This window comes from Morus notabilis, unplaced genomic scaffold (assembly GCF_000414095.1).
Source record: "Morus notabilis unplaced genomic scaffold, ASM41409v2 Scaffold235, whole genome shotgun sequence".
In the NCBI taxonomy this organism is placed as follows: Eukaryota; Viridiplantae; Streptophyta; class Magnoliopsida; order Rosales; family Moraceae; genus Morus; species Morus notabilis.
The window spans coordinates 86,670-104,518 of record NW_010360036.1 but is presented as its reverse complement, the minus strand read 5'-3'; the positions used below and the strand labels follow the sequence as shown (position 1 = coordinate 104,518).

The 17,849-nt window shown below is 35.5% G+C and overlaps 2 protein-coding genes across 2 annotated transcripts in view; one reads left to right on the top strand and one right to left on the bottom strand.

Moving 5' to 3' along the window:
• Window positions 1-32: 32 nt before the first annotated feature.
• Window positions 33-11,564, top strand: LOC21401037 (ABC transporter C family member 13). The gene is made up of 36 exons (XM_024164072.1): window positions 33-74; window positions 723-763; window positions 899-986; window positions 1,107-1,262; window positions 1,361-1,492; window positions 1,757-1,857; window positions 1,965-2,028; window positions 2,124-2,375; window positions 2,508-2,577; window positions 2,829-2,889; window positions 3,440-3,527; window positions 3,718-3,836; window positions 3,987-4,084; window positions 4,251-4,317; window positions 4,585-4,702; window positions 4,821-4,937; window positions 5,097-5,177; window positions 5,284-5,538; window positions 5,951-6,052; window positions 6,158-6,225; window positions 6,399-6,530; window positions 6,640-6,787; window positions 7,151-7,434; window positions 7,547-7,706; window positions 7,875-8,050; window positions 8,130-8,241; window positions 8,341-8,394; window positions 8,618-8,740; window positions 8,936-9,034; window positions 9,381-9,473; window positions 9,555-9,665; window positions 9,739-9,903; window positions 10,022-10,209; window positions 10,315-10,504; window positions 10,786-10,953; window positions 11,099-11,564. Exons 1-36 carry the CDS (start codon window positions 33-35, stop codon window positions 11,177-11,179), a joined length of 4,404 nt encoding a protein of 1,467 aa, XP_024019840.1. The 3' UTR covers window positions 11,180-11,564.
• Window positions 11,565-16,313: 4,749 nt separating this feature from the next.
• The window catches only part of LOC21401036 (probable N-acetyltransferase HLS1), a 2,961-nt gene continuing 1,425 nt past the window's right edge, over window positions 16,314-17,849 (bottom strand). The window contains exon 3 of the mRNA XM_010095739.2: window positions 16,314-17,310. Within this exon, the coding sequence (XP_010094041.1) occupies window positions 16,437-17,310 (874 nt within the window). The 3' untranslated portion in view covers window positions 16,314-16,436. The remainder of the gene's footprint in view (window positions 17,311-17,849) is intronic.

The window sequence follows — 17,849 nt, the reverse complement described above, 5'->3', positions numbered from 1 at the left end:
CTCCTCTCTCCGACGAACCAACCTGCCATGCCATGGAAGCTTTCTTCAACCTTATTTGCCCTAATTCTCCACCCGTACGCCTCTTTTAACTTCCTCAATTTAATCCTTTTTTTCTCTGTAAATTTTATTTTTTGCTCTGTTCAGTTCAAGTCACTCTCTCTCTCTCTCTCTCAAAAGACTGTTCATTTCCCGCTTTATTTCTCAACGATTTTCTTATTTATTTCCTTCTTTTTCTCGTATTACTCTGTTTGGTTGCTGAGAAAACTCTTGCAGGAAAGAAAAATCGACCTTGTAGTTTTCCTTCTTTGGTGTGAACATATTAAACAGAGCTGAATATTTTAGCATTAGTACTCTGTTTTTTTATTATTATTTTTTATTGCTTTTCTTTATATTGTTTCTCTTGGTTGCTAAGAACGTAACATCACTTTCACTGTTATTTATTTATTTTATTTTTTGTAAAAGCTTTCGTATCAACGTAACGTAAAGGAAAATAATTAGAATTTGATTTTTTTTTTTACTCTTTTTATTTGTTAAGCAAGCAGTATTCCTCTATGCTTCAATCGCCAACATGTTATTCATTTCTCACTTTGTATGCTATTTTATTTTTATATGATCGGACTGCTAAAAATCATTTTAGTTGTATGATATTTTAATTTTTACTTAAAAAATATGAATTTATGAATTATGACATGATCTTTTTTTTTTTTTTTTTTGGATTTCAGGTGTGGGATGGGAGTGGATTCTCCAAATGTTTTGAAAACATATATCCTTTCAGATTTATGGCTTTTTTTTTCGCGACTCTTTCCTTAATATTAAAAAAATGGCATTTTATGATTTGCACTCCCATGCAAAAGGTATTTATTTTGAGCAGGAATTGCTTTTCCTTTACAGTCCTTACTGTTTTAGGTTTTGTGACAAATTCTGTAACTGTCTTTCTGATTGCTGTACTTGGAATAACCCAAAGGAATGGCAGAAGAAATTGGACGGTATGTTTATGGTTTATTAGGATTTCGTCGGTTGTTCATGAACTATATATATATATATATATACACACACATACATATGTATGTATGTATATTATACTAATGGCCTTTGGCACTGCACAGATGAACCTTTCAGAAAAGCTTTTATTGTACTTTCTTCCTGCCATTGGAGCCTCTTTGACCTTTCTGGACATAGTTTTTCTTTTCAAGAAAGCACTTCGAGGAGAGTTTGTAGAACATTATCAATGGTTGTTCGTTTGTTCTCGTTTCACGGTGTGGGTAAGCATTGTTAATACAATTGCTGCTTGTTTTGTTTCTATAAAGTATGGCGTGATATATTTAGCATATGTCTTGACTCGTTGATATTCAATATGTAGGCAGCTATCATACTGTTATCAAAGTTTGCCAACTACAGCTGCGTCATTTGCAACCGAATTTTATGTTTCTGGTGGATTATAAAAGTGCTAGCCGGGATTCCGAACTTACTAACAGTATATAACTCATTTGAGGTACTGTAATTTTTTTCCAACAATTTTCTTCTGGCCATCTGTTGGTTAATGAGGTTTCTCGAGTGTATAGTGGCAGTACTAATAGGATGTAAAGTCAACATGCCTTCGAGTTTAAAATCTGTTTAGGCTTGTTTATCCACTTCTTGCGACAAATTTTTGCAATAACATAATTGTATTGGTTCATTTAAAAAAAAAAAATGTAATGGTTTGTTTTTACTTGCTTTGTGCTTTAGTAATGAAGTTTTATTTTCTTGGTCTTGATAGGTACTGAGTTGTATCAAAGAGAGCAGTATTGTTTTATTTGATATTATGTTTGGACTGTCGATTAACATTATCACAGTAAAACGAAAATCTTCCAAGAGCAGGTATAATCTGATCAATCATTCTTTTTCAATCTCATGTCAACAGCATGGTTGCATAAAAGTCGCTGTGTAGTTCAATATATCAGGTTCTCTGCTTCTCTAAATTGCAGTTTAATGGAAGATCCACTACTTTCATCTGATGTGGACCTCGAGGAAGGTTGCGACAGGGACTCGGTAAGTTAAAGGGCAGTCATATCATTCGTATGATCAAGGCTAGCACAGATGAAAAGCCCTCTAATGTTTTATCTATTTAACTTGGGTTTTTGAAGGGAAGCAATCAGAGTTATTTGGATCTTGTTACATTCAAATCTATCGCATCCGTAATGAATCATGGTGTGATAAAGCAGCTTGACTTTGACGATTTGCTCCGGCTTCCCGCTGATATGGATCCCTCTTGTTGTCATGATACATTGTTGAGATCTTGGCAATCACAATGCAGTAATGATTGTTCTAATCCGTCTCTGTTAATGGCAATCTGTCATGCGTATGGATGGCCATATTTTCGTTTGGGTTTGTTGAAGGTAGCTCAATTCTGTTAGGCACTTTTGCCTCCTATATTCTGGAAAAACTTATCAAATTCGTTATAAATTAACTGCTGCTGCTGCTGCTAGTTACTCATTTATTTTGTCTGGCATTGCGTCAAATTTTTCCAGGTGCTTAATGATTGTGTTGGTTTTGTTGGACCATTGCTTCTCAACAAACTGATTCGATTTCTTGATCAAGGTTTGCAGCCATAAATTAGAGGTTTTGATTTTCATGTATTATTTATATGTTGGGAAAGGTGTTTAAATTATTGTGTTGTTTTAGGAAATTCATATTCAATATGAGTGAGCATGTATTATTTTCCTTTTAACCTGCTAAATATTTGTGTGTGTGTCTAGGTGCGCGCACACACCTTATGTCTTCGATATGAAATTATAATTGACAACAGTATAGCAAACATGTTTTCATCAATAACTCTATTTCTATATCAGGTTCAGGGCACGTGGATGGCTATGTTCTTGCAGTATCATTGGGGCTCACATCAATCTTTAAGTAATTCCAATCCTGGGTTTTAAAGACATTACTACTTTTTTCCCCTCCTCTTTTACCTCAAGTATTGAAACTATGTTCATGTCTTAACACGCAAGTCATTTATTGCTATAATCTTTAGATGAAAGCACGATTATCAAGACTCTCTAAGGTGTATGTGCATCAACTCAATGATAAACATTTTATGATTGAATAACGTATATTATTGATATGTATGATCAGAATATAATTGTACAAATAAATAGCTATACAAAGAACTATTTTAGGAAACTATCCTAGGAAATAAATAGCTGATCGACGACTATACACGTAGCTATTCTAGGAAACTAAATCAAATCGTAATCAATCCTAATAACTCTATTTTTGGCACAATCTCCTCTAATTCGGATGAATATCTTGCAACACATTTGGTTTTCCCCTGAAATTTTCTTAGATTCTTATTGTTTCTGTTCCTAAACATGTTTAGTCAGTTGGAAGTTCGTGTGTCAAAATATTGTGTTACTTGCTTTATCCTGATATTGAGTTCTGGTGAATGTCGGACTTACATTGGCAGATCCTTGTTGGATACACAATATACCTTTCATCTTACCAAGCTTAGACTAAAGCTACGGTCTGGTATTATGACTGTTATCTATCAGCAGGTATGTTCTCTCTATTACTCGTGAAGGATCGAAGATAAACCCAATAATTATATAGGCTTTTTTTTCCGTAGTATTGGCACCGTTCCTTTTTTTTTTTTTTTAAGCAAAGCAATAAATAATATCTATCTCATTTTCCCCATTGTTTTACCATGAACTCTCATGCTTTATCTAAATTTATATTTTCCTTCAGTGTCTACACATCAACCTAGCAGAGCGATCGAAATTCACTGAGGGGGAAATTCAGACATTCATGTCTATAGATGTTGATCGAACTATCAACTCATGTAATACTTTCCATGATATGTGGAGGTACGGACATATTCTACATTCCCCTTTTTTTTAATTCAATAAATTCTTGAGCTTGGATTTTTAGAATTAATCTGAAATTGGAGTTTCTTCTCTCTTTGGTGATAAATTTCTGCCCATCTTTTGATTTCTCTAGTGCCCTCCATGTTTCAGCTTGCCTTTTCAAATTGGAGTGGCTTTGTACCTTCTATATACACAAGTAGAATTTGCTTTTGTGTCTGGAATTGCTATAACCATTTCCTTGATACCAGGTATTCTTTCTTTTAGCTAACCTAATATTGTGGTGGCATCCTTGAAAAGCGTGTTATTGATTTTGAAGACGTTATTTGAACTCTCTTCATAGCGTGATGCATATAATGTCATTACAACTTATATATGGAGACCTCATATATTAAGATTGAAATCCCCTATCTGCAGTTAATAAGTGGATATCCAAATTAATTGCAAATGCCAGTGAGAAAATGATGAAGCAAAAGGATGAGAGGTATGTTTCCATTTTCCTGTAACAAAGGTGAATTCTGTTCAATTTGTGCTTTCTATTTCAATCTTGTTGTAATCATTAGGTGATAATCGAGAGAGAAGGAGAAGGGATATGTCTTTTTTGAAAGAGATCCTATTGACACGCTGTTCATTTAGAGACAGATTGTTGACAACATACAATATATGTTTCATAATAACAGAAATACTATCTCTTAGAGTAAGTTTTCACATAATAAGATTTTTGTGTTCTTTCATCTTTCCTCATTAACAGGATTAGGAGAACAGTAGAACTTTTGACATATATTCGCACTTTAAAGATGTATGGGTGGGAGCTTCTTTTCTCTGGTTGGTTGATGGAGACAAGATCAGCAGAAGTGATGCACTTAAGTGTATGACCACAATTTATTCTCTTGGAGTTGCCAAAAGTGTTACAATCAATTGGATATCGTCGTTTCTTTATGTTGCTAAAATAATTTTGAACTTATAATGTTTGGTCCATATTATTAGACGCGGAAGTACTTGGATGCGTGGTGTGTATTCTTTTGGGCTACGACACCAGCCCTTTTCTCTCTTTTCACATTCGGACTCTTCACGCTGATGGGAAATCAACTTGATGCTGCAATGGTATTCAACTTTTCCTCAAACAAGTGTAATACTTCAACATATTTCTGGTCTTTTAATTCATTTGATCCCATTATATCAATTTTTATTTTATGGTTCATGTTTAATAGGGAATATTGTAGACTGTCAAGCAAGTTAACTCTGTGATTAACTTTAATGCAGGTCTTCACTTGTCTTGCTCTGTTCAATACTTTGATTTCTCCACTAAACTCGTTCCCATGGGTTATTAATGGATTGATTGATGTGAGTTTTCCTTGTTCCATACGAGTACAAGTTAAATTTTCTTTCATTTTTTCCATTTTCCAGCAATTTGGTTAAAATGCAACATGTTATCTTTACGTTTTCTCAGGTCTTTATATCTACCAGACGATTGAGCCGGTTTCTGTCTTCGTGTGACTGGAAGTCAAAACTGGAAGAGATGGATGATGCTTCATCAAAGTTACTAGTGAACGCCCAATCTGAATTTTGCTCTGAAGAAATGGCTGTGGTTTTCCACAATGCATGTTGTGCTTGGTCAATCGGTGACAATGAAGAAAGAAATTTCATACTAAATAATGGGACTCTAGGTGTTCCAAAGGGTTCTTTCACCGCAGTTATTGGAGAGGTTAGAACTTTTCCTTACACATTTCAATTGGGGCATCTCATAATCCCTTGAGGCTTAGGCCAAGGTAGGGTGAGCTACCGAATCCCTCATGGCTTGGGGAAAATATTAAGCAATGGTTCCTAAGCACAAGGATTCTCCTCAATGTGTGATGTGTTTGGAAACTGTGAGGCCAGTAGGGCAAAGCGGCAATATCTACACAGCAAATGGGTCTTGACAGATGTTACAACCCTTGGGTAGAACTCATCCCCAAAAGTTAGCTTGTAGGGAGAGGGTGCCAAAGTGGTTATAAACCCGCATGTTAAGCCCATACTTTAGCAATGCGGGACTCAACCAGGATCCTAACAACAGATTGTTTGTCTCCTTTCTTTTATGTCTAATGATTTTATATTCTAACTTGCGTACATGTGATCAGGTTGGTTCAGGTAAATCATCCTTCTTAAATTCAATTTTGGGAGAAATGAGACTTGTCCACGGTTCAATACAGTCGAGTGGATCTATAGCATATGTACCACAGGTCCATAAAATGTCTTAAACCATGGATGACTTGCCTTATATTTGCACTCTTTAGAAAGGTATTAAAGCTCTTTTTGTTAGCTAATGTTTGCCACTTAAATTATAGGTCCCTTGGATTCTATCTGGAACAATACGTGATAACATATTGTTCGGGAAGAATTATGATCCAAGAAGGTACTATGTCAATGATGGATAGCTTTCTTTTTGATAAATAATAGCAATTCTGTTAAATTTCTAATAATTCAATCGTCCAGTTCTTATTCAAACCTATGTAGTTTGTCTTTCAAAGTGTAGGATAAAGATTTCTCATTTTTCCAATTGTGGGTTCTCTTCCCTTTTTTAAGCAGATACTCGGACACTTTATGGGCTTGCGCGCTAGATGTTGATATCTCATTGATGGACGGAGGTGACATGGCTTATATTGGAGAAAAAGGAATCAATCTGTCAGGTGGACAGCGAGCTCGGCTTGCTTTGGCAAGGTACAATATCTTTCTGTGACGCCAATGCTGCTATGTTCCAATTGGCTTTAATTTTTTTTCTTTTCTTTAATGTTATTAAAAAGAAAATCTATCAATTTTTTCAATACAGGGCTATCTATCATGGCTCAGATATTATTATGCTTGATGACGTCCTGAGTGCGGTTGATGCACAAGTTGCTCGGTGGATTTTATTCAATGCTATTCTAGGTCCTCTCATGAAACAACATACTCGTGTGCTCTGTACTCATAATGTTCAGGTCAGTCTCTAATTCTTTATTCCCTGAGACTTCCAAGTTTCTTACAATGGCAACAGAAATTTTGTTTTAGTAGGAACGGAAAAGTAAAACATCCTCATATGTCCAATATTTTCAGTAATATTGTAAGGAAAAACTGCAACTGAATTAAAGGGTCATCTCTAACTCAAAAAATAGCATTAGATATGATGAAAGGATGGTGTTCGAATAAAGAACTATTGTTTGCCTACCTCCTCATAGCTTAAGCTTTTGGGAGAATCGGTAAACCTCTATTTTTAATTGAATTGGTTGGTGCTTGATTTCTCACGCCATCCACCTGTGTTATTTCAGTGATGGTCTTTAAATCCATGTTTCTCCACTTTTCAGGCAATATCTTCTGCTGATAGGATTATTGTTATGGATAAAGGACGTGTGAAGTGGATGGGAAGTTCAACTGATTTGCCTGTGTCTTCATATTCAGGATTCTCTCCACTGAATGAACTTGATATGAGTATACATGTTCAAGGACAAGAAAGCGGCGTAGGAACGTATAGTGAAGACAAATCTGAGGCCATCCTAGAGAAAAGCATTGTGTGTGCATCTGAGGGAGCAAAAAAGATAATTGAAGATGAGGTGCGGAAAGACGGCAGAGTTGAACTGATAGTGTACAAGTGAGTAAGAAGTATTTTGGTACAGTGTGGTATATACTATATGAATGCGGAGATTCGGATTATCTGTTCTGACAAGAAACTTTTTTTCCACGCTTTCTGGTTTCTCTTGCAGGAATTATGCTGCTTTCTTGGGTTGGTTCGTAACAATTGTAATATGCGTGTCAGCAATCCTGATGCAAGCTTCACGAAATGGAAATGATTTATGGCTATCTTACTGGGTTGACACAACTACTGGAAAGCATCAGAAAGAATATTCTACATCTTTTTATCTGGTAATCAGCTTTCCCAGGGATCCGTGTAACTTGATTATGCAATGTCTTATGTTTTCACTATCCTTTAATCTGCAATGAAAACATTACTAACTTTTTCGGCAAAACAGTTATTAGAATAACTTTATAGGTGACTTTAGAAAACTGGAGAATTTTTCTCTTACAATGCAGGTTATACTATGCATCTTTTGTGTCGTAAATTCTGCTCTTACATTGGCGAGGGCATTCTCATTTGCATTTGGTGGCTTAAGAGCTGCAGTTAAGGTGCACAATACACTGCTCAACAAGCTTATAAATGCACCTGTTCAGTTCTTTGATCAGACGCCAAGTGGAAGAATATTGAACAGGTTATATTTTAAAGCATTCAGAATGTTTCTAGATTTTTACTACACTTTCTATAATTTGCATATTTTCTTGCCTGGGTAGGTTGTCTTCAGATCTTTATACAATCGACGATTCTCTTCCATTCATTCTCAACATTCTCCTAGCCAATTTTGTTGGCCTGCTAGGAATTGCAGTGGTTTTGTCATTCGTCCAGGTACCCAGCTGAGAAAATCACTTATTGGCCAGCATTCTGTAATTCCAACCTAAATTTCCTTCTTATTTGAATATTCTAACTGTTTTTTTATATCTCTAGATTTTGTTCCTTCTTTTGTTACTGCCATTTTGGTACATCTACAGCAAACTTCAGGTATATATATATGTGTATGTATATTTTATCCTGAATGTCAATCCTTCAAGAAACTGTAGTACATATGTCCAGGTTTGAGAGAGTTTTTCATGTATATCCAAAAGGAAGTGCCAGAGTGAAAAGAAAAATTATGTCACAAATAGATTTTTCTGAAGTTGTTATACCATCTAGGTTGCAGATAAAAGGATAAAAGTTAAAAGATAACTGATTGAGAGTTCTACAGTTCTTCTACAGGTCAACATCCAGGGAACTACGAAGGCTGGATAGTGTCTCGCGATCTCCCATCTATGCATCCTTCACAGAGACACTTGATGGATCATCAACCATAAGGGCATTCAACTCCAAGGTGGATAGTTTTATCAGTATTTCAAGGTTTAAATAATCTACTGCTTAGTTGACGATGTTAAAGAGTATATGGACTATTTTCCTTCTTGTTTGGTGGAAAGAGGCCTGTTTTTAGTTTCTTTTTAAATTTCTTATGATGAATAACTTTTGCTGGAAGAAAATTAGTCTTAATTAATGCTCAAATGCTTGTGGATAGGATTACTTCTTGGAGAGATTTATGAAACACGTGACTCTGTATCAGAAAACTTCATACTCAGAGTTGACAGCAAGTTTGTGGCTTTCTTTGAGGCTTCAGGTATGTCTCGGAATTTTATTGACCACAAACTGTAGTTGGCTAACATTCAACTAATATCCTTTTGTGCACTCAGGTTTTGTCTTTCGACCAATAACCATTTTAAGCTCCCATTTTGGCTTAGAGATTAACCTGCTTGAAACAATTCAATGTAATAGTAATTGGCCAATTTTTTTCTAGACAAACGTGATGCAAGTAACTAGGAGAAGCCATACAGATAAAATGGACAAAACATAATTGTTCAAACTTATGTGTGTATGCGCACATAAAGACCATGTAGAATTGATGGTTTTGGATGACAGTTAGAAGGTGTTGTAGATATTCTAACCAGCTGTGATCCTTTTTGCAGCTGTTGGCAGCATTTATCATCTCATTTGTTGCCGTCATGGCTGTTGTTGGATCTAATGGAAATTTACCAATCAGTTTTGGCACACCAGGGCTGGTTGTTGTCGTACCTCCAAATGGTCATTTATCTTCAACCTCTACCAACCATATTCTTATTCATTACGTAATTCTTTTATAGGTGGGGCTTGCTCTCTCTTATGCGGCGCCAGTTGTGTCTTTGCTGAGCAGCTTCTTGACAAGTTTCACTGAAACGGAGAAGGAAATGGTTTCTGTTGAAAGAGCTCTCGAGGTATAAAGGCACACCTTCTTCCACAATATAAGTTCCCAATGGATTACTGATATGTTGTGCATACTCATAACAGTATATGAACATCCCTGAAGAAGAGCAACTACATGGACACCAATCCTTGAGTCCTAACTGGCCATATAAAGGACAGATTGAATTTCGTAATGTTACCTTGAGATATATGCCATCTTTACCACCTGCGCTTCGTGATATTACTTTTAGCATCAAGGGTGGGATGCAGGTTGGTTCTATAACCATTTCAGTGCAAAATTTTCTGTAATGACTGTATGTTTAAAATTTAAGGTCTAACCCTATTTAGTTAGATGGTTTACAACTGTATCCTGTTGACTGTTAATCAGGTTGGAATCATTGGAAGAACAGGTGCTGGAAAGTCTAGCATTTTGAATGCAATTTTCCGCCTCACCCCGATATGTACAGGACGTATTATTGTGGACGGAATAAACATAGGTGACGTTCCTGCTAGGGATCTTCGTGCTCATTTTGCTGTTGTTCCTCAGAGTCCGTTTCTCTTTGAAGGATCATTAAGGTACCTACAGTGAATTTGTAGGTGTTCTGTATTCTATCAGGTACAAAGTTAATCAATGACGTGATGTATTATCACTTTTTTTCGTCCCTTTCTTTGCAAATGTAGGGAGAATCTGGATCCATTTCACGTGAATGATGACTCAAAGATTTGGAAGGCCCTAGAGAGATGCCATGTGAAAGAAGAAGTGGAAGCAATTGGAGGGCTAGATATCCACGTTAAGGAGTCTGGAATGTCATTTTCTGTCGGGCAACGACAGCTTCTTTGCCTTGCACGTGCACTTCTCAAGTCTTCAAAGGTGAGAGCCTAATCTTTTTTTTCCTAATTAGGAGACAGTGCCATGTACTTCGGACAAAAAGGACAATTATGTTTTGGGAAGATGGAGTGTAGTTTGAAAATTGGGCTTCACCTACGTTTTCAGATGATTATAGCGTGTACTTGAGTAAAAGCGTAATAAGTTTTGGAAACTTCTGGCTTATGTTTATATTAGCTGAACTAAACATGTTTGCTTATTGGGAGGGAGTGAGGGGGTATTTGTTATACCACAATGCGGAAATACTGACATGATTGTAATTCCAGGTTTTGTGTTTGGATGAATGTACGGCCAATGTTGACACACAAACTGCATCAATATTACAAGACACCATATCTACTGAATGTAGAGGCACAACAGTGATCACAATTGCTCACCGCATTTCGACAGTGTTGAATATGGACAACATAATGGTCCTTGATCGTGGTACTTTGGTATGTCAGTTTATTACATATCTGATAATACTAGTAGAAATTTATCTACCGCACTGGGAAAAATTGATCTCTTTGGCTATGGAGGCTTGGTTTTGTTAATGGGATTACTTTCAAATTCTTCTTTTTGGTCTCTGATCTGGTACAGGTTGAGCAAGGAAATCCACAGGCTCTCTTACAAAATGATTGCTCCGTATTTTCAAGTTTTGCTAAGGCTTCTACCATGTGATCAGATCACAACAACTATCGCTTCACTACACGTTCGCTGACTTCTTACGCCGCGCAGGTTTCACTAGAAAATATGCAGTTCTATCCTTTTTTTTTCCCGGTAACTGGTGCATAATTCTGAATGGAGGTCGTTTTCCAAAAATGCTGACACATAACATGGTTAAGGCCATTATTGTGAACATGACAAATGACTAGCATTATGATCATCATGAATTTACCCTACTTTGTCAAGCTAAAGACAGGCCAAAAGTATGTGTAATTAATAACTCCCATTTCAATCAAATTAGTTGTAGAATTACGTTATCCCAGTGAAAGTAGCTAAATTTGTTTTTTGCTGTCTTTCCCGGGAAAAACAAAGTGGCGGATTACATGCAAATTTATCTTTCTTTTTTCCCATTTTATGGCTTACAATGTGTATGATTCACTGTAACAGGGAAAATTTTCCCTAAGGTCACTGTCAAACCAGTAGTCATAATGCTATTTGTCTTTTACTCAAAAAAGAAAAAAAAAAGAAAAAACTTTTCCTTTTGTGTGGCCTGAGAAAACTCATAACTGGTGCAAGTGGGTTTATCATTTAACTGTGGAAATCGTTCCATGTCTCCAAGTTGACCCAAGTGCCAGTGTAAATCATATGTCAGAATTTGTTTCCACAATAATCAGTTGTTTTCTGTAGAGTGCCAAGCATTCCAACTTTTTCATTACTTTCTCAGCCTCATTAGTTGACGCAAGAAAAACGTTTCGAGTCTTCTCGAATATGTTCTATACACACACACACACATATGTTCTATTAAAACTTTCCCGGTCACTAATTTTTTTGCAAACAATGTTGGCTAAATATTCTTTTGAACATGATATCATGTCAAATACTGTTTTCGACATGACTTAGTAGTACGAGGGCCATTTTTTTTTTTTTTTTCAATATATATTTTCCTTTTGGTGATATCCGACAAGCCAATTGCGGATCTGACAGGTGGATCTTAAAAAAAAAAGCAATTGTGTTATGCGTACGTAAAGCGCATAAGTGTTTGAAAGACATAAATTGGTGGTATATCAACTACGTGCAAATTATGCGGATGCTGTTTTTGTACTGTTCTTCTTGTTGTTGTCGTTGTCGTTGTCGTTTTTTATAATTGCTTTTGCACTGTTGTTGCTCATCGTCTTTTTTCAACAATCGTTGGTTGGGGAGAGGACACCAGGCTTTCAAAGAAGCATATACTTGGCATTTCAGATTTGAAAGAAACATCAGTAAATTTATAACGAGATAATGATGAACAAAGTGAGCTATATATATATATATATATATATATATATATATATACCCTATATGTATAGTTGAATGAAGTAGCTAGTAAGAAAAAAAAAAAAAGCTGCCAAATATTATTCCCTTAGAGCATTTTAACCACTAAGAAATATTGTGTAGCTATAGTAGGACGATGCCCATCATCGACAAAATCTCATCTTTGGAATCCGTATCCTTGAAAGAACAAAAAATATATATTACGCATTCGTTTTACAGTAGAATGTGAAAGTCTCTTGGAATAAAAACTCGCTTTTGAATGAGAGAATATATGTGTATATGGCGATTTTAATCTTGAAAGGATGTCACTTTTGTTACTCTAAGAATAACTTGAGAGAACAAAAGAGAGTTTATAGACAACATTCTGGAACATTAGAGCGTCCGTGTCCTAGATTCTTAGGTAAAGACATCACATTATTAATTGCAGAGATCACAAAGATGGTAAGCATGTTGCATTACAATATTATAATGGGATTTTTTTTTTTTGGGGGGAAGATTTGGGACCTTGGATTTGAAAGAGAATACTAGGATTATGGATAAGCACTACGACTGCGGTGCAATGACGATCATTAGGTACATTTTGGTAAAAGCATTTTGACTGATCATGACCTGCGCAAGGACCTAATTGGTCAGATACACCAAATTATGAGACAAGTAATTTCATTGATAGCTATCTCACTAATTAAAGAAAGCAAACTAAAGTGTACGTTTGGAACTCGTTTCAAAATGATTCTGTTTTTTTGTATGAAAATGGAAATGAAAACGTTTTCAATCTCATACAGAGATCATTTTTAAAAATGTGTTTGATAGTTTTATCAAGAGATTGTTTTCAGTATAAAAAAACTCATTAATGTCTCTTTCTGCTTTAGAGAAGAGAAAATGAAAATAAAAAATGAAAAACGACTAGGTTGTTTTTCATTTCTCTCTCATTTTACACTAAACTAAAAAATCGTTTTCATTTTCGTTTTTTGTTTTTAATTGTGTCAAATGCCATTTTAAAATCATTTTTATTTTTTCTTTCTCAAAAAATATGAAAAATAAAAACAAGAACAACTCTAAACACGGCAAAAATATGCCTGTCTTGACATAAGAAATGAAACAACCAATAAAGTTGTGCATGACAAATAATTGACACTAAACAGGAAGCTAAGGCTAGGCTTTGTTTGCTATGATGGAAAGAAAAATAAAGGTATATAACTTGGGTGAAGAAAATGAAGAGATAAAAAGGATTTTCTTTTTAAATTGTGTTTGATATAGAATCTTTCTCGTTTTTCTCTATGTTGGTATGTTGGAACTTGAAAGATATGAAGAGGGTGTTTAGTTGGAGAGAGAGGACCAATTCATTATTGATTAGAGAGAAGGAAAAAACGGAGGGAGAGAGTACGACCATCAAATTGAATCCTTCAATTACTTAACATTCGATGGATTTCATCACATTCAAGTTTTAAATGACTATTTTATCCTTAGAAAAGTATTAGCAATAAAACAATGTAATAATTAGACAAATTATAACTATCACCTTATCCTTTCTACTACATAAAGAATCACTTTAATTTTTTTCATCCTTTGTATTTCTCGTCTCTTTAACGTTCCTCATCCTTTTTATTATTCATCCATCTAACCAAATAGGACCTAAAAGTAAGGCATTTTAAGTGATTTTAAATTTCTCACCTAATACATTCTTTTCCTCTTTTCTCTATTACTAAATAGAACATCCCTACTTATCTTGATGAAATTAAAATTTCACTGCTCACATAAAATAAGAAGACGTTTGGTTCATAGATTAGAACTATTTTTAATTTACGTGTATTTTTTGTGAAAGAAAACACTGTAACGAACCATGAACCATGATTCGCATAATTCGAATCAGAGTACGAATCTTCTTACCAAACGTCCCTTGAATCTCACTAAATGAGCAGGCGGGATCCACCATTTTCTGAGTATGAGATTTTACTCCTATCAAGACAAATATCATTTTTCTACCAAATAATCATAGATCCCGAAATCCTTGCAATACTATTCCCCCTCATCCTTCTAATCACCCATTTCACTTTTCCATCCAATCAAACAAGCTCCAGCTAGGTGTTCGTATCAATGCCTCATCATAAGTTTTGGAGTGAAACTTTTTAACTGTTCTTCAGTACGTTTTTCAAAGGCTGTATCACCATGCTGCAGTGAATGGCACTGTTGTACACAACTTGAGTTCTACAGTGTGTTTGATGACGACTGATCACCTTTTCATGGACCACACACTTCATATCAATCCCACTGCTGATTAACGAACAATATTAAAATTGCAGTGGTCAATAGTTTATTCCGTTGAACATGTGCGATTAACTAACAATAATGGTTTTGCATGGTACATAATGATAAGCCTAGAAAAAGAACATAGTACCTTTGAAGGCGTTATACAACAACAACAACAACAATAATAATAATAACAACAAATATGTTAAAATCATATCAAAATAAGAAAAATAAACGACACAGATTGTTTTTAATTACGAATTATCTTATCATGGTTAAAAAAACATACAATTAAGGATAGTTCATTTTTTAGATACTACCATAAAAATCTCAACAACAACAAAAAAAAAAAAAAAAAAAACTCCGACCCATGTTATTGCGGTTGTGGTCTCACTAAATTTGAGAAACAAAAGCCAGGGGACTTGACACTTGTGAGGCAGACCCTGAAAAAAGTTTGACAGGTCGCTGGATTCTTTGGTAAAAAGGCTTTTCTTTTCGATATTTATTCTATTATGCAGTTATGCGGGGCTTGATCTTAAATTAGATTCCTTTCTTTGCTGCTGCTTTGTGATTCTATTTTATCACAATTGGTTCATTTGGTACTTCACGATAAGGGCTGAGGACTTTTTCTCTTTGTACGGCCGGTGATTTATTAAGTTAAGTGAGGGATCATATATTAAGGAAGTGTTTTACTCTAATCGTGACACGTTAATGACAATCAAGAATGTGAAATAAAATATGAACTAAGTTTCTAATTATTGGTAATATGGTCTATATTCTTTTACTTTAATTGGGTGGAGCCAATTTAGAGGTACGGCTGTATTTTTAAAAATTATGATCAATAATCCACCAAAAAAGTGCTCCCACAAATATATATATATATATATATGTATGTGTGTGTGTGTATATATATATATATAACAACCAAGCTCATGCACAGAAAAATAATGAGGGACTGGTTGGCAGCATGTTGTTCTCTTCCTTTTGTCTGCAAGCCATTTTTAGTCGAGCTAGCTATCATATATCCATAGGCTAGCATATTTTAGCGTTACGTGGATAAAGCACAACAATAATACGCTAATGAGTTATTCTTTTTTGTTTTAATAGTAAAAAAGAAAGTGACATTCTCAAATAATCATGTCTCACGTACGTGATACATATTCAACTTATTGGAACAACATATAATTACGTTAATTATATATATATATATATATATAATACCTACCCAGGTCACTCGATGGTAAGTTATCAGTAATTTGATTAAATAATTCACAGTTTATGATCTCATCAATGTGTGCAAATTAGATTACATTATATATTAACCGATTTTTTTTTATTATTTTGACGAAATTATTGGGGTATATATGAAAATGAAGGTTAGATTTCACTGAACATGATTCTAAGCCGCAGCGTCTTGGTTAGCAAGTACAACTGAAATCTATCCTTGGAAATTTTGACATACCGTTGTTTCCAATTGTTTTAAAAAAAAAAAAAAAAAAAAAAAAAAAAAAAAAGAGTAACGATGGATGGAGAAGCGAATTTCATTGAGCTTGGAACTAAATTAGCTCACAACTTGCATTTTGGAGGAATGTATGAGAGAGAAACTGTTAACACGTTTCTTCTAACATTTTTTTTTTTTTTCTCATTTTTTGCCCTTATAAGTTTGGTGTGAGAATAAGAGAAGATCAGATTAGCAATATTGGTAGCTACATCTTCAAAAGTCACGTGGGTCAACAAAAATCACTGATGAAGATGATCGGGAATTAATCCAATCGGACGGTTGAGATCCCTTTTCGTATTCTCCTTCTTGTTTCGCATCCTTAAGGCTCTTGATGCACCAAAGGTCGTCACCTGAGAACCTCCTCCAGTGCGGGATAGCGCCTCTAACTGGGTCCCTCTGGCCCACCTCGGCCACAAGGGCCCCACACCCGCCATCGTCCCTAGCCATGTTATACGCGAAGGTGCATAGAGACTTCATGAGCCTCAACCCTTGCTTCCCTTCCACGTGTAGTCCGTACAAGAAATAAATGCCGAACTGCCTAAAGACATCAGGGATTGAAGGCAATCTAAGCCATGGCATCCATGTGTCCAACACTCTACTCCCTACGCAGCATGCGTACGTTAGCGGCGATACGCCCTTGAATTGCAACTTAAACACCTCTTTTGTGTTCCACACACTTAGGAGAGCAAAACTCTGGGGGAAAATATTTGTTTCCCTTGTATCCCATTTGTGGAGGCATTTTTTGGGCACGGCCATGAAAGTGCCCAAATTGAGCTTGCTAGCCATGATGGTGTCTATGTCCTTTGGGAAAAACTCCGAACTGGTGAAGACTCGGCGGTACATTGACCCTGCTAGCTTGGGAGGGATTTTGACAATGGCGACGCTCGAGCTAATTGACTTGTAGTGGGCGTGAACAGGCTGCACCAACATGGTTGGGGTGCGAAATTTTTTGTAGTCACATTTTTTGGTGAATAAATTGATGGAGGGTTCATTGGTGCAGTCTGTGGCCATATATACATATTCCGCTCCATTTTCCTTGCACCATTCTTCGAGTCGTCTCACCAATTTTATACCAATACCATGTCTCCTAAATACAGAATCATAAAATAACTGACAATCACACACTGTCATATAATAATAATAATAATACTATGATAATTAGTATATCATACACACATATCGTACTACTAATTATAATAGGAACAAAAAATGAGACATGATCAGGTTAAAAACTAAAAGTACTACTAGTTAGCGAACATTGAAGACCACGAGATGAACTAGTGGATGATCGTTTTCGAAAGCCAGCTCAGCCGACTCGTTGGTAGAGAGATAAGTTTTTTGCATGGTGACAAAAATAAAGCAAAAATCTAGTGGGGCAAGGATACTTTGTAAAGTGGTGTGAATGGAAAAGTAAGGCCGGGAACAATATTTTAAGATATGATATAATACTATAGAGTGTGTAAAGGATGAAGAGAGCAGAACATAAGATGCAGTTTGTATTGGGGGTCACATCTGAGGGAGACTGTTGTCTAGTAGGCCAGTGGGGAAAACAAAACATAAAGGGGACAAATGGTGGGAAGAAAAACAAAAAATCAATAAAGATTTTTTTCCTTTTTTTTTCTTAAA